Here is a 25,493-nt window from a genome sequence, read left to right on the forward strand (position 1 = left end):
TTGATTTTATATCCGTTTTATTTTAAACTCTCGCCATGTGTCGAGCATCGTCCGCTCATCGTACTCATGAGCTGTCAAATAATACTTGGCTAGTTGCCATGGAGATTTATAAGTGTTTGTAAACCTCCAATCATCTATGAGATCTATTTTTAGTAAATGTGCGACAATCCCAACAAAAGTGTCGTCGATGCTCAAGATTTTTATATACGGTATACCACGTGCCATTTTCGTTATGACTTTAGTTGAAGTTAATACAGAGCCACCGATAATGTAATCTGGCCAATAATGAAATGGGTATTCCTCTTTTTCAATAAATGATTTCACATCACTACAGCTTCTACTAGGTTTCCAACACTGGCCTCTATAACCATACATTTGATTTGAAGTATCAACTGTTTTGAGGTAGGAAATTACTCCGTCGGTGTTTACAAAATAGTCGTCGTCGACAAGGAGAACGTTTTTGACATTTGAGCAATGATCAGATATCCATTTATAAGTCAACGATGTTTTAAGGATGTTGTTGCGATACGAATCGGTAAACGATCCTTGAATTATATCGTTGAAAGTCCGCGATTCGTTAATAATACTAACATGAAGGTTCTTGTCAACTCCTAATGAATAATAAACAAATGCTCTCTGATCGCCACCCCACGTCTGTCGTATTGCTTGTCGTCGGCCGAAATTTTGTACCGCTGACTTTACAACAATGACTAGCGACGCATTTCCATGGCAACAACTTATCGGTGAAATAGAGTGAGAATGTTTTTCATACACATCATTCATTATACTAACATAGGTTCCGTATTCTAGATACTTCAGTCTATGTGGGTACCGATATTCGAACGCTATTTTAAATTTTTGACATTCCACTGAATCAACGTAGAGGTATATTCCAATAATAAAACATGCTAACGTTATCGATAGTCCTATATTCTTAAGGCATGTCACGTGTGACCTTTTACAAGTCTGCATTTCTTTCAAAACTCTGCGCTATGCTGCCATCTTGTCCTGAAAATAGAAATACAAGCTTGTATCAATTTTGTATGCGTACTTACATGTATCTCTGTAAGAGTCGAGCAGTAGTAGAAAAATAACTCACTATTATGACAGTGAAATTTGTCTATTGCTACTATCAGAAACAAAAATTTAAAAAAAAAGGACTACAAACTGTCCGTGTCATTTTGATAATATGTAATAATTTCATTGAAATACTCATACATGTATGTTCATTTCAAGGACAGTATTTCTGTTGTTCTTCAATATCTTAAAACCCTACAGTAAACAACTAAGGTATTCTATAAAATATGTATGATATCAATGTCTTACAAGAGTAATCAAGGGAACCGAGATTCTAGCGGAAATCAAAAGATAGTAATCCAAGGACAAAGATCGGATATGGAAAACAGACAAACACAACTAAGAACATTAAATAACCAAGATAATACATACAAAGCAACAAATGTAAATGAACAGCTCAGACTCCACTATAAACTGAGAGCATGGGTTAAGTGCACCGGTAGGGTAAGCATCCTCTGCTTTTCAAGAAACACCCACCGAGTTGCTCATAAAAAATCAATTCTTTCAATTCTTCAGTCTAATAAAAATGTCGAAGTGTCCTTGCTTGAGCACATTTTTTGACTTTGTAATATTTCGCAGGTCAACAAAGACGAGGAGTTTCACTCATTCAACCCATTTAAAAATGAACCAAAATACTCAAGTCAGTGCATAATAATTTGTCATGAAAAAGGGAACTGAAAAACATTCAGATTGTAAATAGCACTTTGATCCATGGTGTAAACTCAAAAAGGCAAATTTGACGATTAAAACTATTCAAATCATATTGTTTGAAACATTTCTAAATACTCAAGTCAGTGGAATGGGTACATGTATAATTATTCGTCCATCACATGAAAAAATGTGTTTAAATACAGATTATAGGTGGCATATTCATGCATTTTGCATACATACGGAGACAAGTCTTTTTAGAAATTTTAACCCAGTCAAATCATTTTGTTTGGAAATGAAGCAAATAATCTTATTGATATTAGAATTTGTTGAACTTTCAAGTGTCAGTCTCTGTAAGAATCATGCAGCGGGTGAAACATGGTATGAAAAAAACATTATTCTGAAAGTTTGACTATTCGCACCATCAAAATCAAGGAAAAAAAGACATCTTTTTCCATACCATTTTGGTAAATTGAGTTAAATTTGTGAAAAATTTTGTGTTTATTAAAATTAATTTACAATGTAATACTAAATGAAAGAGAACAATCTGTTGAATGGCCAGTTTTGAAAAATGAGCTTTCAAAAACAATAAAATGGTAACTAAATGAACGTACATGCACCTGTATCTTGAGGAAGAAATATAAGTTCTAGTTCATACCCCAGTAAAATTTTAATAATTATGTATTTCAGTTTGTTTAACAAAATGAATTTACTGCCATTTAAAAGATGAAAGAAACTTCTTTAAAGTGATATTATTTTTATTACATGATAAAGAAATTGAAATGCTTTATTAACAGGTAGAAGTTGACCAATTCCAATAATTTTCACTGAGTGTGGCAATTACTGATAAATAAGAAGTGATTATTATTTTCGCAGGTAATTTTGGACATTTTTATCCTATTTTAGTGTTTTGAAAACACATCCTTCCTCAGTATTTTCATCATATTAACTTTTTTCATTATCAATTTATAAATTGTATAACTTATATAGCTAAAGTGCTAATTAACCCCTTCCCTTAACCGATATATAGCTAAAGTGCTAATTAACCCCTTCCCTTAACCGATATACATACGTTAAATGTAAATCTTATACGCTTTAAGTTTAACCAGTATAAAGACCGGGTAGGCACAGTTATTTTTACACATAATATAGACCTATTTAGGAGTGAACAGTCCCTAAAATATAAAACCCTGTTGGACACTATTCATTCTAGGTATACAACAGCGGCCATCCACTAAGTTTCTTCGTTCACACGCATCAAGGGCGGATAACAAAAAATAAAAAGGGGACCAGAAAAGGGAGTTCCAAGTTGTTATTATTTGCTAATTTTATCCATTTTTTTCTTCAAGAAGAGGGGTTCCATCCTAAAGCCTCATCCACCATTGTGTATGACACACTCAAAAATCGATTCTTAATAAATAATGATCCATCAATAATTAAAACAGACACCAAACCAAATTCATGACATACCTTGTGCAAATGATTTATCCAAAACAAACCATCACAAATAGTGACAATCCTTATTCATCGATTGCCATAGAACAGGCCTTTTGTCACCTTTCAGTATCAATTATTCATCAAGTGAATTATTCATTGATGTAATTGTATCGCTTTACATTATCCTGGACATTAACTTGTTATGAGATCGCAGGATTTATTGTTTTATGTTTTATCATGCTTATACTGATTTAAAGTCAGTCTAGCGTCATCTGAGTTGAAGAGAATCGTGATGAAGATGGAAAGTGGTGCAGTGCTGGATGTTAGTGTTGAATCAAAGAGGGAAGTCCGGGGTCATTACCCTACATTTTGTAGGATCTTTTACATGTTATGTAATGTTTTGGCAAAATTAAGGTTGTGATAGCATGTAACCCCCCCCCTCCTTTACCTCCAAATCTCTGGCTCCGTCAGTAAGCAATCTTTACAGATAACAGATAGAAGGTGATTAATGCATGTAAAAAAGCCAAACCAACGAACATAAAATTCACTTCCATTTGTTTCTATTTTAGAAACAGCTGCGGATAACAAAACCAATACTAGTTTGGCCTATGGTTGTTGCACCGATATTACGAGCACAAAAACAACTACAAATTGTGTATATGAAACTTGCATTTTGCAAAGAGTTATCTATCTTGGTTGGTTGGGTGGTTGGTTTATGTGGGATATGAATGTATGTTTTTTTTTAAATACAGAGCTGTTAGTGGAAGGATTGGAAGTAAAAATATGACGTCAATGGAAAAAAAGTATTGTTTGTTCGATGGGATTTTCTGTGCCTCTTATTACCTCCACAATTAGAATTGCCTAAATTTTCTATGGATTGGTATTTTAAAAGGAACAAATCTTACAGTTAAGAACAGCAGCACTTGTACAATACATAAAGGGTCCTTGGGTATGATATCTATATATATTGATAGCTTACCCGATGTAGCTCAGAGTTTTGCATGATTGCTCTCTTGCAAAATTGTACATTTTTCATTATTTTCATTTCAATATTGCTAATGCTATATTTAAATTCTATTTCATAAATAAAGTTTTGAATGGTTCAATGATGGAAAACTTCCATAAACTTCGAACCGTGGAACAAACGAGAAAGCAAAATGAAAAGGCAATGAAACGTATTATTTTTTATTGGTTGATAGCTGATCGTTCAACGTTAAGGCAAACACGTTGGTCCAACATGATCCCGAATCTATTTAGTAACCTGATGACCTCGATTCGAGCGCTAACTCGTTTACCCAAACGACGGAGAGAATTTTTAGGACTTTTTGCGCTTTGCGTCGACAAAAGTCCTGATTATATGTACTCGGATGACCTTATTTTGTTCTTTTCTGACATCCGGACCCAAAGAAAAGTGATGGAACCGATGTAACCATACAAAGAAATATTTAATTGGGTAGCACAGACCACGTAGACCGATATGGTAATACTACCATCTTCTGTTTTCTTATAGCAGTAGAAAGATGGGACTAAAAAGTAGCGTGGAAGTAAAATAAAGTCTGTATGGTAGTACAATACTGTAATTTACATTTTTTGGAGGGTGATGGAATTGATTTAATGGATATCCCTGATGTATACATGTATCAAAATTAGATTTGCACATGAAACAGAGAAGAGGAGGCTCAGCGACAACCCGTAAAAGTATCTTCCGTGTAGCTCCACACTAAATGAATATGTTACTGAAATTTTAGTAATTCAAATTATGTATAATTATTAAACCTCTTAGGAAATATGTATAATTCCTTATTCTGACCAGTAATTATGCATAATTACTACATTTTTGTCCCAGTCATTTTCTTCTATAAATTTACGATTTAGTTTAAGTAAATGTGTGTGAAATTTATTAAACAAGTACATGTTATTATATTAAACAAAAATGGTATTATGCAAATCATACATTGAATCAACCAGATTACAACAAAAGGAATGAATGGTTTTTACACAAATGGCGAATACTACATGACTTGCTGGACCTACGGATCAATATTTGTCGAGTCCGTCAGTTGCAGCCGATAGGACGTGCTGGACCTATGGACCAATATTTGTCGAGTCCGTCAGTTGCAGCCGATAGGACCTGCTGGACCTATGGACCAATATTTGTCGAGTCCGTCAGTTGCAGCCGCTAAGAACTGGCTCATTTTTATCTTTAACAGCTTTAAAAGTCGTCCTAAATCAAGATCTAGGATAAACACATTTACACATAAAGCTGTCAATGTTTTCATTATTTCAATGATAGACGGAAACCTTCTGAAACGGTAATTATTTACCATACATATTTCACAGTATACTTCACCCGATGTCAGATAACAATTAACAAATACTTTGAAGTGAAATACCTACTTCCCATCAAATTACCATATAATGTTTGTGCATGAAAACTTCCATTTTCAATGCATTATGATGTATGCGAAGTATGAAACCTTTCCAGCTCGGTATTGAAATAATTTCTATGTGTGTGTGTATTAAACATTGAGCGTCCTTGGTAAGAACCGTAAGGCACCGATCCTTTTAACAGCGGGGGAATGGGGCTGGGATCTTTGTGAACAAACATTTAAATGTTACCAATTTTGGGAAAAAAACAATTCATTCAAACAATAAAAAACAAAACATTTGTCGTGACGGATCAAAACTCGGTTCCCCAGGTTATTGTCACATCCCACATAAAAACAACGCAAAAGAAATATAAACAGGTTACCTCAAGTCCCCTTTTTAATACCTGATATTAACCTCAGGTCCCCTCTTCAATACGTTATATAGCCAGGTTACCAAGAAGCACTGATGAATTGTTACGCGATTCGGGTCGATAAAGTTCAATTCAGATCGTTTGGATATCTGACAGTACTTTGGAACAGACCTAGTATTACCCTGCTGTGGGTCTGACAGGAAGTGACATCGGAACAACTCGGCCTGCAAACAAATCGCCTCAAGAACGTAGGACATCACAAAATTATCGACATGAATTTGTTCTCGTGCGATTACACCTGCCTCCGGTACCCAAAGGTTCGGGAGCGTAAATGACTGTATTATCAACAGGGTCCTGCATACTTATGGGCAGAAAAAGCATCAATCCGGTTTGTGCATGTAAAATCGGGAGCTTTAAAACAGATAAACAGCAGCTTCATTTTCGTATATTTGGTAAATGCGAATGAGGACCACACCCGTCAAAGAAACATAAACTAACTTCGATGATTAAATGTACATAGATTCGGAGTTTTTTTTCTAAGATAGGGATATTCAAAACATGGCACCCGAATGTTTACAAAAATTACGTAATCAATGTCGGACAATTCGAACCAAAGACATTTCGAACCATGACAACCCACAGTTCATTACCAAAACTGGATATTTCGCCCCATGCATATTACAGTTCATGATAATAGGAGAATGCATAAGGGTAATAACAACCGTATATCATAACACATTTTACCAACTTGGAAGTTAATCATAACAGGGTTAACAAAAATTATGAAAGGATTTATGTTTTTGAATTCATATGTTTCTTGGGGGGTGTTTAAGGTTTCACCTTCCTCATTATGGCTCATATTTTACTAATTTAGGTAAATGTATCAAAAACACTTAAATTTAAAATAAAAATACATGTGTCTATAAACAGTTGTTATCATGCAACTATAGTTTTTACAATAAAATACAGGGTGTCGAATAAACAATTGATAAACTTTTATAGTTTCGCATAATATCGTCTTCATCTTGGTCAAAACCAAATTTAGGGTGCTTTCTAATACGTCCGCGTAAAACATAAACGAAACATCACAATTTATTATCCTTTTTTCTGCATAAGTACATTAAATTTCATATTTGTTCATCATAATATACAATTTTAAGCTAAAAACAATACAATCATTCGAATTCCCGGACAATATCGAATTCATTTTTACTCGATGCAAAACTGCAAGGCTCGGTCGGAAAATCCTCGCAATCTTGACTGTTTCTAAAGCTCGTACAAATAAATTTGATATTTCCCTCCGATCCAAATGATTTGCGTATATGCTAAAACTGTTGATGAGTTTATGCAAAATATGTTAAGTAATCACCCTATGATTCATATGTATCAAAGGAGCACTCAATCATGCAAAATATACTGGGTTAGAAAGCCTGTACATGTTTTTATATATATTTTTTTATTTTGCAGTAGTTTACATCAATTATCAAGGTGCTTTTCATATAATCTTTAGTCTTAGGAGAGATATTTTATATAAAAATTTATTTTTTTAATTCAAAATTTATGGAGATCTGTAATTGACATTGAAACACAATTAAAAAAAAACTATTGGATTTCTATGTGAATAATATCCTAAGACCAAACAGGATGGAATACAGTTCATCATAGACACATAAAGCAATTAACTTAATAACAATTTATTCTTAAAACATGTAGCTTTTTTTTGGGAGGGGGGGTAATCACATATTACATAATTTGCATTTTTTATTAAAAGACTGATTATTAAATGTCCACATTTAATACATACACTATTTAAGTGGCTTAACCTTTAACTTCTCGGTGAATTGATTTCATGCATCATTCGCTATTAAATTCGTGCGCATTTAATTTTTATAAGTTTGTTTGTTTGTTTGTTGGGGTTTAACGTCCGAGCAGCAATATTTCAGCGATATTCAGACAATGAACATGAAATTGATGATAAAATGAACATGAAATGAAAAAAAAGGATGGGTCACAAGGATAATAGGGTCGACAAATTTTGATTGCCACTGGAAAAAGGGGGGTGGGTAAGGTCGGGCAATTTAGCCTCCTGTGACGGAGCGCAAAGGTTCCTACTCCTATCGAATACCACAGCAGGGTTCTTTAACGCGCGAAGAACGTGGCATCTTTCCCAACACGCTGCACCACTATGGTTTGCGGTCAGGTTTTCCGTATTATAGCCTGACAACCCCAGCATGTAACACGCCAGGGGTACCCCATTCCACCACCTGGGGCACACATCCCAGTTGCTCTGTGGGCAGAGCGCCTAGCCCCCGGCTAGGTTTCTGAGCACTATTTAGTCGCCTTTTACGACAAGCTTAGCGCTGCTGCAGGCCTATTCTTTTAACACCCGGACCTGCACGGGGCATTTTTATAAGTAAATATCAACCTTTATTTGTGAACCATTTATTCACCTAAATCGCCGGCATCCGTTGTATAGAAATGTAAATAAATGGAGTAGCCTTATTTAAATAACTGTTTAAACAAAACATAGTGTAATATGTACTCCAGGTCGATATGCAGTACATGTGAAAGTAAAGCTAACCACGATATGCAGTACATGTGAAAAGAAACCATGATTTTTCCATTGCTTAATTGTTAATCGTCATGCCTTATGGTACTTAAATAAATATGTGAAGTAGTCTATATACAAATGTAATTATCAGACAGAAGGAATGTACAGCCAGGACAGATACAGAAGTTTTGAAAGATGGGTCCAGGGTATTGCTTGCTCATTTTCGCCTAAAACAACTTTTAAAACAAAAAGGACCCAACCCCAGGACACCCATTTTTAACCTCACTAATGGATCCGCCACGGAAGAGTTATCGGTATTGATTTGGTTGATTTATGACAGATGAATACATCGAACGAGGCATAAGTTATTTTAAATATCAGCTTTTTTCATTGGAAGATCTTTGGTCTTTTCACTCCAATACCCAAGTACAATTCAAAAATTTTTTTTTTCTAAAAGTATAAAAAAATTCATACATGTACACCAATATAGGGATTGCTGTACAAACAATACGTACACTGAATCACATGTAAACACAAGTCCCCTTCAAGCATTAGTTCATCTTAAGGCTTACTATGACAAATTGAATTATAATTATTTACAGCTAAGGCCAAATTTGAACAAACCAATGCTATAACACATTCCCTTTCTCCCCTTTAGCTACATGTATGTTAATCACATACTAGCAACACATGTACATGTAGCCAACAATGATGTCGTTATACAGTTACTTTGATTTTTGGGTGTAATATGATTGCCATGATTTTATTCCTATTATTTTGGGTTCCCAAATTGGTTCCCATGACTTTCGTGCCATATTTAAATTTTGTTTCCCATGATTTTGGTACCACGATTTGGTGCAACTTTGATAAGATATTATAATATTTGCGCCACTAATATGGTACAATTATTTGTGCGCCATAATAAAATGGCTTCATGATTTGTTCGCCATGGTTATAGGGTACCGAAATTGGTGCTCCATGATAATGGAATCATGTTCATTTGCCATGATTCCATGATTATAAGGTACCACGATTTGTGTGTGTTGTGATTAGGGTACCATTTGTTAGCCATTATTATAAGTTACCATGTTTGTGCGCTATGATTATGAAATTGATTTGTTCGCAATGATTTAAGGGTACCATGATTTGTGCACCATGATCGTAATGTTGATTTATGCGCCAAATAAAGTTTTATCGAAATGAGGAAGCATAAATGTACATGTGTCGTTTTTAAGTCTTGAACATGTCTGAACACACCTTCAAATACCGGAAAGCTCTGAAAGGCCCCGACAGTCAACGGTAACTGATTGATGACAAAACTAAAAAGTAATACAACGACACAAAAAAAAACACATTAAAGACCAATATCTATTGACAGTGGGCATGCGCCTGACATCCGTCTGAGGAGAGGTTAAACTACAAAAGTGTAGATTTGTAAGGCCTTAACCATCCCCTTTCATGCGAGGTCAAAAATGAACTGAAACAACACTCAAACACTGCATAAAAGTCATTCAATAATGCATCCAATTCCCTCCATGAAATACCTCAATCTAAATCATTAGATAAATGAGATACTAACTTATAGAACGCTCGCGATTACTGAAAGCTAACTCAGAACATATTGAAGAATTACAATACCATCAAAACTACCAGTATTAGAAATATAGCTGTCAATTTGCTCAGGATACTGCATGGTCCACATTCAGTCTTTCATCCACCCCTCCCCCTTTTATGTATTAAGAATTTGGCATTTAATATATCAGACCAAACTTGACTTTGCCTTTAATGACTTGAAGGTAATACAGTTATCTATACGTTGTACTTCAAGCAAAATTTGTGCAAACAACGAGTGGGATAAAACTAAAAGTCATCTGTTCAAATTTGTTAAAATATGCATGACTTGTACACGCCTTCAATTTAAAGCCAAAATATGTTTGGTAAGCAACTTCCCATTTTTGCATTTGTTAAAACTTAATATTTTTTTTCAATTAACAAATTTTCAAATAACTTTTCAAACACTCATTGAGTGCTGATGTACTTAATATATTCATAATAGGCTATGCAAACAAATAACTCCATGTGATACACTAACTGTAGAAAAAATTGCTAAAAATCAAACATAATTTTTCTGATATCCGTTTTTGAGAGAATAACTTGACTAAAGAATGTTTGTTTTTTTTTCATTTAATACTTTGAAATATCAAGTTCAACTAAAACGATGAATTTATAAGTTTATCCCAAAAAAGTGATCGGGTAAAATGGGAAAAACACGTCGATACAACCAACATTTGTCCAATTATTTTAATTTTTAAACTTTAATATAAAAGATTTTTTTTCTATTATAGCTAAATTCAAAATGTGCTGTTGAATCTAACTATTTTCTACATTCTAAGCATACATAAGAAAATACATGTACAGTGCTTCACAGGGCGCAATTCGATATGACCGAAGAGGTCGAACCCTAAACAGTTGGGCAAGTATGGTCAAATTATTCGAGCTTGATACAGCCCCCTCTTCATAAATGGTTCCACTCACAACCTCAAAAATCAACCCATCCTTTCTTTTGTAGTATGGTACCTTGTAGTAGAATTACAAAATATAAATTCACTTATAGTCAAGTTTTTGTCAAGACAAAAGGAAAATGCTTGTTTCTGACCCCATTTTGCTCCCTTATTCCTAAAAGGTAGAAATCCTTATTTCCAAAATCAATCACGGCCTTTTCTTGTGGTACATGTATGACACTTTGTGATGCAATTATAACATGACCTACATATTAATTTCTTCACCCACGTAAGGATTTTTGTACGGTATCACAATGTCTACGGATGCTGGACGACAACGCCAAAGACGACGATAGCATCATACCAATATACGATTTTTTTGCGGTCGTACAACGAAAGCGAGGGGAAGAATGTTTTTTCTTCTATCAGCCTCCATAAACATATATCCTTTGTCTTATCCATGTATTCACATTTTTCCTCTTGAATCCTACTACCATGTAACCGTACTGTAACCAATCTTTTCAATGGTTCTTCACTTCACGCTACTGAAAACTGATGACTTAGCGTCTAGTGACGCAAAAATACCCGGTCAGAACTGCTAAATGTGATTTTATGTTAGGAGTTACTTCTCAACAATAAATAGTATAGTAATGGCGGAAACAAGTGATAATAATAAAACGTTACAAAATCGTGCCCAGCCATTAATGCAGCCAAAGTAAAGATTTGAATGTAATTAGGACGGCTAATACGCATAAATAAAATGTCTGTCCTATATCTGTAACTCGTTACGCGAAATTACACTTCTGACACATATCCTTCAAGCCCTTTGTCCTTCAAACGTTTGTCCCCGTCAAGATATACTATACGTTTTACAGTGTAGGTCTCAGTATCGTATTAATTTTCCCATAGACTTCAATAGTGAAGTGCATATTTTTAGGATTTTCAAAAAAATATGTAAATTGATTCAATAAAACTTTCACTTATGTAGCATTTCTAAGGATGTGAAAAAATAATTTCCCGCAAAGAAAATAGGGTGAGTCCACGAAGATCGGACAGAAAAGTAGTCTCGAACTATAAATAGCCATTTTCCCTACTTTCACTTTCGTTTTGTACTCACCAAACCAACCTTTTCAGTGGAACATTTTTATGATATTATGTTAGATTTTCTTTTTAAAAAGTTCTTCATCTTACAGTGTGATGTTTGCTCTATTTTATAAGTCATTGTTCATATCTTTTGACAAAATATTAGTTTGTAGAGAGGCAAAAAGAAAATGCACTATATTTTTATAGCATCCATGTTTTGACGTACACCCGCTCAGGGATATGCAATACGATACTGGTACCTGTAGTACTGGTATAAAATGTAACATGAGGAGGATGCAACCGGTAAGATCAAATGAAAGAAGTACTATCTTTTAAAAATGATAGCCGACGCAGAAAAAAATTGTTCTTTTTTACTTATAATTTATTGCATCTCATTCAGGAAATAACACACAGCACGAAATTTCAACTTACAATATGTACGACACAGTTTTTTTTTCGGAAGCCATTTAGTTATCAGTATTTGGCCAATCGGAAAACAAAATTGCGATCAGGTGACTTGCGTTTCCATAGAAGGGCGTCTTTAAGGTCAAAAGAAAAAAGCAAAACTATACCGACTGCGTCGGAAAAAGATGTGTTTTTTTCTGAATCTTATTACCCTACCCATCCCATTTTATTCTTTTTTTCAATGAGCACCCTAAAAGGCAGAACGCTTCTCCTATAAACTCTATGTTAAATAAAAGTAGTGAAATAAAACAAATCTTACATACAACATGTACGTACCCTATGTATACAAAGAAGTAATATATATATTTTTTTCTCGTTAATATTTACAGTTGATGATCCAGACATTTTAAAAACAAAAGACAAAACTTTCCTATAAAAAAGGTGTGTATCAACCTCCAGGACCCCCTCTGGATCTATCACTGTTCCACTAAAATTTCTCTAGTTAGATCAGTTAAGATTGTAAATATTACGCCCACCTCGTTTTATAACACAAAGGTTTCTCATAAATCAAACATGGCTTCGGTCGAATTGATCATAGTGTTAATTTACACCAATATTTCAGGAATTTGTAATCATCTATTCGTACATAATGGGTGTTTTTCAAAAACCAATTCAGCAAAATGTCATATAACTGAGGAATAAAGAGTATAAACAACTTTCACATCCACTTCCGTTTGCAATGAGAAGCTTTAAACGATCACTTAACAAAAATTAAATGATACATACAATGTATATTTAAGTGTAAGTCTCTGTAAGAATCAAGAGAAGACAAGGCAAGTTTATTTTGCTAACTCAGGCGCAATTCAGTGCTACAAGAGTTATATATAAACAAGTATTTAATAATGCAGCAAACAGTAAGATATAAAACCTGAATATGAACACAATCAAAAATTTGAAAACATTTTTTTCTAGTTTCCTTTAAAATGTACATAACCTCACAACAATTCTTTTATTACAAATAGACAATGAACCATTTAGAGTTTTTAGAGGATTTTTTTTTTATTTTAAAGTTACCACTATTTCAATCTCTGCATCACTGCATTTGTTCAGAAATTTTCCAATAATTTGTCAGAAAAAAATGAGGTGTTTGAGAGAGTTATCTGCACTTGAAGTGTTTATTATTTTTTCAGTATATTTTAAATGAAATTTTAATTCAATTTACCAAGAAAATAATAGAAAATCGTATTTTTTATTCTGACGGTGAAAGTAGTCAAATTACACAATTAAAATGATGGGGCTTACCATGTTTCACCCACAGCCTGATTCTTACAAAGACTGACATTTAAAGCATATTAGAGATGTTCATGTTTAAAGGCGTATTTCCACATAACTACAACTGTTCTTGTAGCACTTTCTTTATATAGTATGTTTATCTTTTTACTAATAGAACGGAGATTTAAATTTTAAACCACCAAATAATATTTATCCTATACATTTTTCTTATGGGCCAGTGTTGATCTTAAAGCCTGTTATTCTTATTTTACTCGACGATAATAAGTGGAAACAAAGGTCATGCTTTCTTTGGTTCATTTGACTATGTAAAGTTTATTAAGAGAAACGTTATTGATTTCAAGATTTCAAGCATGTATCAAAAAGGCATTCGTGATCATTCGTGATCACTAAAGCCCCTACTTTAAAGTTAGTTGTTAATGCTTCTCCATCAAATTTCGATATCTTGACGACAGGTTCACGTGGCTCGAAAGAAAAAAATGTAACTGAGTGCATACACTGGTCCCTATTGAAGATCTTGGGTTTCTTTCATGAGTGGGATACAGGTTATCTAGTATGCACCACGTGATTGTGGGTATTTTTTTATAGACCTGAAACATGTAACAGTAATTTCTTAAAGATGTAGACCTGCGTACAAAAAGTTTAATTTATTCATTGACCCTCTGAACTTTACTGGACTTCTTTTATTTTGCGTGTTGCGATTGGCCATTTTTCCCATGACAGACACGGACGCGTGTCCCTATCTGTCATGGGCTATTTCTCCTCTGATCGTGCACAATAAAAGTCCGGCCATGTGTTTGGGACTAGTACAAGGCAGGATATGTTTTTGTCCTGAAATGCATGAAATATCTGTCATACAATGTATCACCTCGATCAATCATATAAGTGTGCTTGAGTTAATCACTGGTACTGGAAGATTTGTGGTAAAGACTGATTTTGAAAAGTAAACATTCATATTGAAGTGGAGCTCTGCCTTAAGACCAGACAGAAGCTTATAATTAGTGATTCATACATTTCTTAATCCCACATATTTTCTAATTGAAAATCCTTCAGGGGCTTATAGAAACTGTACTCAAAAATAAAATTACAAATGAAAGTTGTCCCTGGATATATTAACACTTGGCTACGCTCTATTTCAGAAGAGGTAAGGGAACATTTCTCGCCAGTACCCTGTACTTCAGAAGAGGTAAGGGAACATTTCCCGCCAGTACGCTCTACTTCAGAGGAGGTAAGGGAACATTTCCCGCCAGTATTTTTACACTATAATAACCAGTCAAAGAAAATTTTACGATACATAGCAGACCCAAGGAAATGAACATATATAGAGTATTTGAATAGTTTAGTCAGCTATCCTGAGATGTGATGTCTGGTTTTTAGACAAGATATGTTTAATATTCAAGTATAAAAAATCAAAATAACCTTTGATAGTACAAACAAACCTGACCTAAAGGTCATACACGTATCCTTTTCAACTGTACAGATGCGATCACTTCTAACCTCTCTTAAAATCTGTCAGAATCTGTCAGGAAAACCGTTCTATGACAGCGGTTAGAACAGAAATCCTGACAGGATCTGACAGAGGGTGTCCTGGGTCATGACACACTTTGTCCTATTCCCTGACAGATCCTGACAGAAACTGGTCTAGGTCGAGACCAAGAAATACGAAAAGCTGTTCTGAACTGTCAGACCCCTGGACAGTTCCTGACACTAAATCTATATTCTGCGTGACGTCATTTAGAACAGGAAGTTTGATTAAAAAAAAGGAAAACTGATGAAAAAAGAAGACCGTGTCTGTGTGTTGTGATTTAGAAATAGCAATTCAGATTAAAATTGTCGTTTTATTTCAAATATTTATATAAGCGCAGTCACGAAATTGTAACACCATCGCCCAAAACCGAAGCGAATGGAGAGAAATTGTAGTCGCCCTATGCCCACCCATGGACGAAATGGAATAAATCAATCAAAAAATCAGTCACGAAAGAGAGCGCTCGACGAAGTAGCAAAAAATCGTTACACTATCACACGAACAAGTTCCTCGCAATTTTCTAAGTAACGAATCTGGAATGACCATGGACATGATAATGTATTGGGTGAAAAAATTGCCCAATAGCCTGTCTTGAAATAGATACTCTCTCAGAATCTACTAACATCTTGGCAATTTCCACCTATGATGTTCCGCCTTCTCGTAAATTATCGATCCTCTGTCTCAGATAAACTGAAATTCGGTGAACCTTTACGACTGGCATTACGATACGTGTCTTCCGGTGAACCAAAACAGTTCTAAATGACGTAATTTAGATGAGTAGTATTACTATCTGTCAGGATCTGTTCTCATTAGAAACTCTTCAGTAATAGAAACTGTTCTACGTAGAACAGTTCCTGACAGAGCGGTGTCAGGACCCAGGACAGTTAATGATAGAGATTGTCTCAAGTCTTGACAGTCTGACAAGGTGTGTCGTGGGTCTGGACAATTCCTGACAGATTAGAATTGTTCTATGACAGCAAACCCTGACAGGATCGAAGAGAGGTTAGAAGTAATCGCATCTGTATTTGACTAGGTCATCTGTTTTCTTCCAAAACAATATTGCTGTTAAATTAGATATACCTCAATGAAAAAGACAGCTCTTGATAGATGTCACTATCCAATTTTCGACTTTTCTTCGAATATGCACATTTTCAGTTTAAAAAAGTGGATGGAAATTTTGAAAGCATATGCGGTCAAGAATTAAATAATATAAAAAAAATACCATAACCTCTTATCAAAGATTTTTATAGTCTACTAGTCCTTGCTCTTAATAACACAGATATGGACAAAAATATATAGCACCGCTCAGTTTTTAAAACTGGTTACATGTATCTATATATATTTCTAGGGACAAAGACAAAAACTGCATAAATATGGTTTCGTCAAAGGTTATAGGTCAACTTTCTGGGTATTCTGTTCATTGAAAAGTACTAACGAATCAATGCTAAGTATGTCCGGGAAGCATAGGGATAAGCTACGAATCTTACTTACCAAAGGTGTCGTTATAAGCTACGAACCCTACTTACCAAAGGTGTCGTTATAAGCTACAAACCTTACTTACCAAAGGTGTCGTTATAAGGTACGAACCCTACTTACCAAATGTATCGTTATATGCTACGAACCCTACTTACCAAATGTGTCGTTATAAGCTACGAACCTTACTTACCAAATGTGTCGTTACAAGCTACGAACCCTATTTACCAAATGTGTCGTTATAAGCTACGAACCATACTTACCAAATGTATCGTTATATGCTACGAACCCTACTTACCAAATGTGTCGTTATAAGCTACGAACCTTACTTACCAAATGTGTCGTTACAAGCTACGAACCCTATTTACCAAATGTGTCGTTATAAGCTACGAACCATACTTACCAAATGTGTCGTTATATGCTGCGAACCTTACTTACCAAATGTGTCGTATTAATCTACGAACCTTACTTACCAAATGTATCGTTATATGCTACGAACCCTACTTACCAAATGTGTCGTTATAAGGTACGAACCCTACTTACCAAATGTGTCGTTATATGCTGCGAACCCTACTTACCAAATGTGTCGTTATAAGCTACGAGCCTTACTTACCAAAATGTGTCGTTATAAGCTACGAACCTTACTTACCAAATGTGTCGTTACAAGCTACGAACCCTATTTACCAAATGTGTCGTTATAAGCTACGAACCTTACTTACCAAATGTGTCGTTACAAGCTACGAACCCTATTTACCAAATGTGTCGTTATAAGCTACGAATCTTACTTACCAAATGTGTCGTTATATGCTGCGAACCTTACTTACCAAATGTGTCGTATTAATCTACGAACCTTACTTACCAAATGTATCGTTATATGCTACGAACCCTACTTACCAAATGTGTCGTTATAAGGTACGAACCCTACTTACCAAATGTGTCGTTATATGCTACGAACCCTACTTACCAAATGTGTCGTTATAAGCTACGAGCCTTACTTACCAAATGTGTCGTTATAAGCTACGAACCTTACTTACCAAATGTGTCGTTACAAGCTACGAACCCTATTTACCAAATGTGTCGTTATAAGCTACGAACCTTACTTACCAAATGTGTCGCTATAAGCTACGAACCTTACTTACCAAATGTGTCGCTATAAGCTACGAACCTTACTTACCAAATGTGTCGTATTAAGCTACGTTTTTGGGTTTTATTATTTTTTTTCTCTCCAAAAAATTACATTTTTACCTTAAATCACATTACAAACCATCTCTTGCTTATGGATGATAGATGATATATTTTTCTTATATACCAAAGAACGCAAACCCACTTCATTGTAATGGATAGTGCTTCTTTGGAAATACCCGACTCAAAGTGTTCAATTTAGAGCAAGTTGAAGTCTTTTGTTGCTTATTTTTTATAACAAGGCTCCATCTTATTTTTTCACCAATTTGCATTTTTAGGAACGAAAAGGCGTTTTCTACCGATTCTAATGAAAATTTCCGATATTTGAACAATTTTTTTAATTGGCCCTATTTGTGGTCAGAATCCTTGGAAATAACCCAGGTTCTTAAAGTAATTGTATTAGATGAACAAAACTATTTCAACAGTATTTTAACACTGATATTGAGGATGACGTTTTTTAGAAGATTAATTATCAAGGAAGCTACATGTAGTACATGTGTACAAGAATGTGCTATGTCGCACAGATCTTTGAAATTGCGAAAATGAGGTGCTTAATGGTCAAATGTTTATATATTTGTAATCACTTTTATATTTCATAATTACTACTTTAGATTCGTTGTACATGTAATTTGTTTCAATAGTATCGGGTGTCCTGTCTATTTGCCGAACTATTAAGGACTTATTTAGCAATAAAATAAGTCTGTTATATTTTCCGGTCTAGTATAAGAAATTGTCTCAACCACTTGGTGCAAACAAAATAACCTTCGTAGCAAGTTTTTTTTTAAAGTGCGCATCACGGGCATTGAGGTTACTTCAAATAGACCGAAAAAATATAACACACTAAAACAAGTAAACGGTTCACGATTAATCTTAATCGCCTCCTTCACGATCATGGTCAATCAAAATAGAAACAAAAAATGGCATTAGAAACAGCATCTTAAATGTTATTCCTCATTAAGAAATAGATTAATAATCTTAAATTGTCTGCAAAATTGGAGAAAATTGTAGACTTCTTAATAAACTATGTTCATGCATATGGCGAAGTGTACCTTTTCAGGGGCGGATCCAGGATTTTAGTTTAAGGGGGGCCGTTAAATGAATTAAATGCCGTGCAAAGCAAGGCAAAAAATATTATGGAGTGAAACTAGTAGTGACAAAAAGTCTTTTCTGGCAAACTGTTCATCAAAATCAACGAAACATTTCTTCATATCATTTATAAATGGTGATCATTTTGACAGACACCTTTGCTTTGTTTGTAAAAGTTACAGTTCTGCTGCAATTGCTGGAAAAATAACAAAAAGGGACTTCAAAGTTCCTATAAAGTGGTTCACGATTCTTAACGTGCTCCACTCACGATCAAATTGTATATCATTGACCAGTTCACATTCATTTCCCTCACTTGGCACACAGGCACTAGGACCAGGATTTTTTTTAAGTTTCCTCAAAAATATCATTAAATCATTTTGTTTCCATATTTGAGTTGTTATGTGTGTTCTCTGATATGTCCGCTTGCTATTTATTGCTGTTTATACTATGCCTAGTTTTCATCTATATACTTCTCTAACAGTATATCCTGGTCCCTAGAGCCTGAGTCTTGACAGTGTGACGGGGGTAAACTGTATCATTTTAAACTCATAAAATAGGTAAAATTTTCTGTAGAAAGAATAATGTATACTCACAGTTAATACCCACTGGTAAAGCCACAATCGTTTCAAAAAATGAAAATGTCCTTCCGCACAAACAATACATGTATTATTAAATGCCCAGTTGTACATGTATAATTTACACACTGTTTACATTCGCAACGCGTCGTTGAATTTTCATTCATCCGTGTCTAAACAAGATAATTAAAATAGGATTAAATGCCTTGCAGAAAGAACAAAATATTGTATTTGAACAAGTCTGGTCGGCGGTTCACAAAGCTTACATGAGATTACATGTACATGCACGTGGACGGAAACTTTCATTCGGTTAAATTCTCACAAGTGCTTATGTTTTCTCTTATTACAAGTATACATTGTATGTACCGAATCTAACGAAAGTTTTCGTATTCGTATTCCTATAAATTGATTTGAAAAGGATTTGCCTTTATGTTCACAATTGCCAGTTAATTTAGAAATGTTTTGATTGTTATAAAAGGATTGCAAATAAAGGGACATAGGCGAAAATCTTAGGCACCGATCATTTTCATTTCGAAGGAACGATGGGTAGTGATTTTTTTAATATATATTTTTTTCAGCAGCAATGGAGTTCATTATTTATTTGAAAATCTGAAAAAAATGTCAAATTATAGAGAAATATTGAATCATATTTTGTTCTGTTCATGACTGAGTGAAAATTTAATTGGGCTAGAACTTAGATATTTTTCTAGAAAGTCCCAGGTTATCAACTCCTCCTTAAAGAAGGGCAAATTTCGTGGACTGACGATTTCCTGTCAGTTAGATCTTTTTGACACAGTTGTTAAGCCTATTCTTTTATATGATTCTGAAATCTGGGGTTTTACCAATTTATATTTATTAGAAAAATGTTCATTTGAAGTTTTGTAAACTATTACTGAATCTTGAATCTTCCATGCCTTCGTGTTTTATACATGGAGAACCTAGTCGTTTCCCATTGTCTGTAGATGTTAAACAGATAATGGTGTCTTTTTGGTCAAAACTTATTGCTGGTAATCTGTAAAATCTCATGTTTTGCTTATAAACTGATGCTGAATATGTATACGAGGCAAAATGTAAACTTTAAGTTGTTACGGAGTATTAAAGAAACTTTTAGATGAGTGTGGACTATCAAATATTTGGTTAACGCAAAATGTTTTGAACATTGAATAGTTAAAATGAAAGGTTAAGCTATGTCTTACAGACCAGTACAGACAATCTTGGCACGAAAGTTTCACAATTGGCGCGAAAACTGTAAATTATATATGAACTCTTAGTTTTGAAGAATATATACTCTCGATGATCAAATCTCTTTATTTTTAAGTAGATTCAGAACAGTTAACCATAGATTACCAATAGAAACAGGTCGTTGGCAAAATATCAGCAGAGAAAATCGTTGTAATAAATGTAAATAGGAGACGTATACCATTATATCATGAAATGTCCATCACAATCAACAGACAGAAAACTGTATGTCAACAAGGAGCTTATAAATTATAAACAAGAGTGAATCCTTCTGACTAACTTCATCAATACTGTAATGTTTCTAACTTGTCTGTAAATGGTTTTGTTTAGCATGTATTGTATATATGTTATATGTCTCTGTACCAAATACGGACCCGTGCATGTCCGGGTGTCAAAAGAATAGGCCTGCAGCAGCTCTAAGCTTGTCATAAAAGGTGACTAAATAATGCTCCGAACCCTAGCCGGGAGTTGGGGTGCTCTGCCCACAGAGCAACTGGGTAGTGTGCCCCAGGTGGTGGAATGGGGTACCCCTGGGGTGTTACATGCTGGTGTTGTCAGGCTATAATACGGAAAACCTGACGACAAACCATAGTGGTGCACCGTGTTGGGAAAGATGCCACGTTCCTCGCACGTTAAAAAACCCTACTGTGGTATTCTCCCGGAGTAGGAACCATAGGGCTCCGCCACAGGAGGCTAAATTTTCCGATCCTACCCACCTCCCCCTATTTCCAGTGGCAATCAAAATTTCTCGACCCCATTATCCTTGTGTTCCATCCCATTTTTCATTCCATCATCATTTCATGTTCATTTTATCATCCACGTCATGTTCACCGCCTGAATATAGCTGAAATATTGCTGCTCGGGCGTTAAACCCCAACAAACAAACAAACAAACTGTATCAAATACCTGGTTTGTGAGAATAAAGATTGTTGTTGGTGTTACTAAAAGGCGGAAACGGAAAATGGAACGGAAAACGGACTGGAAAACGGAAAGAATATAAAAAAAGAATGGTTTTGGTCGTTTGCAGTTACATTGGGGTATATTTAAAAAAAAAGAAAAAAAAAACAATTAATGAATATTCATGTCTGATTGAAAATAATCAACTCAGCGGAAAAAGATTAATATGATGTAATAGATGAAAGTTATGTTTCACAATAATAATTTCTAATACATGTATTTGAATTGATTTTTTTTACATTAGAGCATGAACTTTAATAGAAGGTATCAACTTTCTTATTTTAGAAAACAATGGTTTTTATAGTATCATAAAAATCCTTGTAAAAAACTCTTCTTTCCTTTTAATGTTAATAATTAAATTCTTGATATAAAAATTGAATTTTTGATTTATTTTTTTTCTAATTAGATTATGAGTTTTCACTATAACTTTACACTTTGGCCAAATCTGTATGGAAGATCATTTGAATCATGGTTAATATTAATTGGTCTACCACAGACATATTGCATATTCGCTGAATCATTTTGTTCTATGCATACCGCAAGTGTTCGTTAGAATGTGGCTTTCCTGGTTAGATTATTTATACTCTGTATACACATGCATTGTAAATGTTTATGTAAAATATGTGAATTTTCTCTGTACTTTATGTATGAGAAATAAAGTATTCATCATCATCTTTCTATGTTCCCACAACATAAATCGATAATAGACAATAACTAGGAATTCCATATATTTATTAGAACGATTCCGAATAGAACAATTGGGAATCAAAGAAAATAAACTAGCCAACAAACAAACATAAACACTATATATATATATATATATAATCATTTTTAATCAGGCATGATTATTCATTATAATTAATGTTCTTTAACATAATATAAAGATGCAACTTGTTAAAGGTAACTTAAAGAATTTTGACATTTAAACAACTTTTATAACCATTCGTCTTGAATTCTTGTCCCGTGTTGGTCCGGTTGTCAAAAGAATAGTCCCGCAGCAGCACAAAGCTTCTCGTAAAAGGCGACTAAATAGTGCTCAGAACCCTGACCAGGGGTTACGGAGCTCTGCCAACAGAGCAACTGGGTTGTGTGCCCCAGGTGGTGGAATGGGGTACTCTTGGCATGTTACATGTACATGCTGGGGTCGTCAGGGCATAATACGGAGAACCTGACCAGAAAATATAGTGGTGCAACGTGTTGGGTAAGATGCCACATTACTTAAACGTTAAAGAACCTTACTGTGGTATTCTATAGGAATAGGAACCTTTGCGCTCCGCCACATGAGGCTAAACTGCCTGCCCCTACCAACCGCTCCCTATTTCCAGTGGCAATCAAAATTTGTCGACCTCATTATCCGTGTGTCCCATCCCATTTTCCATTTCATCATTAGTTCATGTCCATTTTATCACCCATTTCATGTTCCTTGGCAGGATATAGTTAAAATATTGAGCTGAAGTGAGATACCCCAAATATGGGATCATCCTTTTCATGTTACATGTATATACAAATCGGGCTGCATATTTGATAATGGGGACAACCCCCTGTGGCCATCAAATGGTCTGCGTTTACTGATAATCATAAGAAATAAGCTTAAATTTAAATGTTTCACTTTACATTATTACGATCATGTTGCCAAGCCAATTTAACATACATTGTACATGTACATGTATGCAAAATGTGTGATAAAATCATACCACTGCCATTTGTAAAATTTTATTATCACAATTATGAGTATCATATGATTACCAAATTATGAATATCATATGATTACCATTTTATGATTATCATATGAATCAAAAAGCATATGATTATCATATGTGTCACATTTTTGGTCGAATGATATTGGGGGAACACGAGACTTTCACTTGAAATACGACAGCACAGTTTCAACATTTTAATGGAGGTGCTTCACAACTAACCAAATATGGCATGTTGTATCCTCTCTGCCCAAACAAATGCTGGTGCCTTATGTGGTCTTCAAACATACTTGCGACATTTTCAGTCATACCTTTTGCATTGAGTATTTAAGTATTTGTAAGAATCGGGCAAAATGAGAAAAAAAAAACAGAAACAAAACCCCAATGATCTGACAGTACAATTTCACCCAATAATGCTTTCTCTATTTGAAAAGATCATAATTTGATCTCTGCATCACTGAATTTGCTCAGAATTTTTTTCAAAAGAATGTTAGAAAAATGAAATTTTTGATTTAGTTATCTGCCCTTGAAATGTTCATTTTCAGTGCATTTCAATCAAATTATAACTCAGTTTACCAAAATGATATGGAAAATCTTGTCTTCTTTCCTTGATTCTAGTGGTGCAAATAGACAAATTAAACCTTTTTTCATACCATGTTTCACCCACTGCCTGATTCTTACAAATATTCACACTTACTAATTAAACAGTTAATAAAAATGAATATACCCAAGGTAAAACTATATATCAGGATTTTCCAATCATGAATAATAATAGTATTGAACGTAAATATTGATGTGTATGGTCCGCCTACTATAATAAATACACACTGTTACAATGAATTTCTTTCAGCCTAGCTGGTCGAGTGGTCTTGGGCGCTGGATTTTGCGCAGGCAGTGTTGCCATAGATGTCACAGCGGTACGAATTCGAGTCACGGGGAGGGAACGACCAAAAATTTGCAAACAGTTCTAACATAGTTAGGAATTTTTCAGACCCTTCTATGCTTACATTTTCTTCCCTGTATCAATTTGATCGATGGAGCAGTGTAGCCAATAGAGTCGTCACATTCTGAGACATTAATTATAATATATACATCCCGATTCTTGCCTGTAAAAAGCAGAAGGTAAATGTAGTCACTATATACTTCATATTCAATCTTATTAAACGTAGTTTTCTACATATGGTTGTTTGTTTGTTACCAAGATGGATTAACTGATCCATACGAGGAACAAATTACCATACACCCTCAATAAATTTTATATGGGACACAAATTATTGTGAACATATTTAATTACCTTAATTCAGGGATTATTGGTATATTGATACAAAGTCTAATTTCTGTAGTTATTTATTGATTATTGATTACTTTACACAATTAAGATACTTACATAAAAGTAATCCATAATATTAGATATTTAGGTACATGTTAACGCCAACAATATACACGGGTTAACCCTAAAGCCTTAACACACTCACAAAAATTAAAGACACACATTGACACACAATGCGTGTTAACAATAGAAATGTAAACTAACAGGACGCCCTTTTCGATTGAGTCCCTTTCGACATACACACATAATTATTGACTACTTACCTGTACCCTAGAAATGCAGCTTATCCATCCAATATTCATGGTTTCGATCACAAAATCAATTTTTTTCTTATTTGTTATGTATTGTGTGAAACCCCAACAAACAAACTGTGTTGTGTGAAGAATTCTCAGTAAAGAACTGTAAGTTGTTTTAAAAGGTGCTCACATACCCGATACACATCCTTTCAACCAAAACAAGTCAACCTTTTCATTGTATTCCAGATTTAATTCCTTTAGTGTTTGTTAAATTATGTAAAATATTGCAATTGTATCAGACTTCTTAATTCGATCACAAATAAAATCCCAAACTCGTTCCAATAACATCTGTGTATTAATAAATTAAACTACTGTGAATAATTGATTCAACTAGATTGGTTGAACTATGCCAGTCACTTAATATGTAAACAGAAGGTCTACATTCTTTATTATAAGTGTCT

General features: G+C 34.4%; 1 protein-coding gene across 3 annotated transcripts; it reads right to left on the reverse strand.

Annotated features, from left to right (window-relative positions):
- On the reverse strand, positions 1 to 25,493 carry LOC148601104 (beta-1,4-mannosylglycolipid beta-1,3-N-acetylglucosaminyltransferase brn-like). 3 transcript variants are annotated; one of them, XM_088555780.1, is made up of 3 exons: positions 25,060 to 25,493; positions 24,474 to 24,572; positions 1 to 1,008 (listed from the first exon to the last, which is right to left on the reverse strand). In XM_088555780.1, exon 3 carries the CDS (start codon positions 970 to 972, stop codon positions 7 to 9), a length of 966 nt encoding a protein of 321 aa, XP_088411906.1. In that variant the 5' UTR covers positions 973 to 1,008; positions 24,474 to 24,572; positions 25,060 to 25,493; the 3' UTR covers positions 1 to 6. The 3 variants fall into 3 exon arrangements, with proteins under 3 accessions (XP_088411906.1, XP_088411905.1, XP_088411907.1); XM_088555779.1 differs by lacking the exon at positions 24,474 to 24,572; XM_088555781.1 differs by lacking the exons at positions 24,474 to 24,572; positions 25,060 to 25,493 and adding an exon at positions 19,592 to 19,742.

Source organism: Perna viridis, chromosome 12 (assembly GCF_037379345.1).
Source record: "Perna viridis isolate PV_CMFRI_1.1 ecotype Kerala chromosome 12, ASM3737934v1, whole genome shotgun sequence".
In the NCBI taxonomy this organism is placed as follows: domain Eukaryota; kingdom Metazoa; phylum Mollusca; class Bivalvia; order Mytilida; family Mytilidae; genus Perna; species Perna viridis.

Coding starts and splice junctions, on each gene's coding strand:
- LOC148601104 (XM_088555779.1), bottom strand. CDS start 972: ATGCAGACTTGTAAAAGGTCACACGTGACATGCCTTAAGAATATAGGA.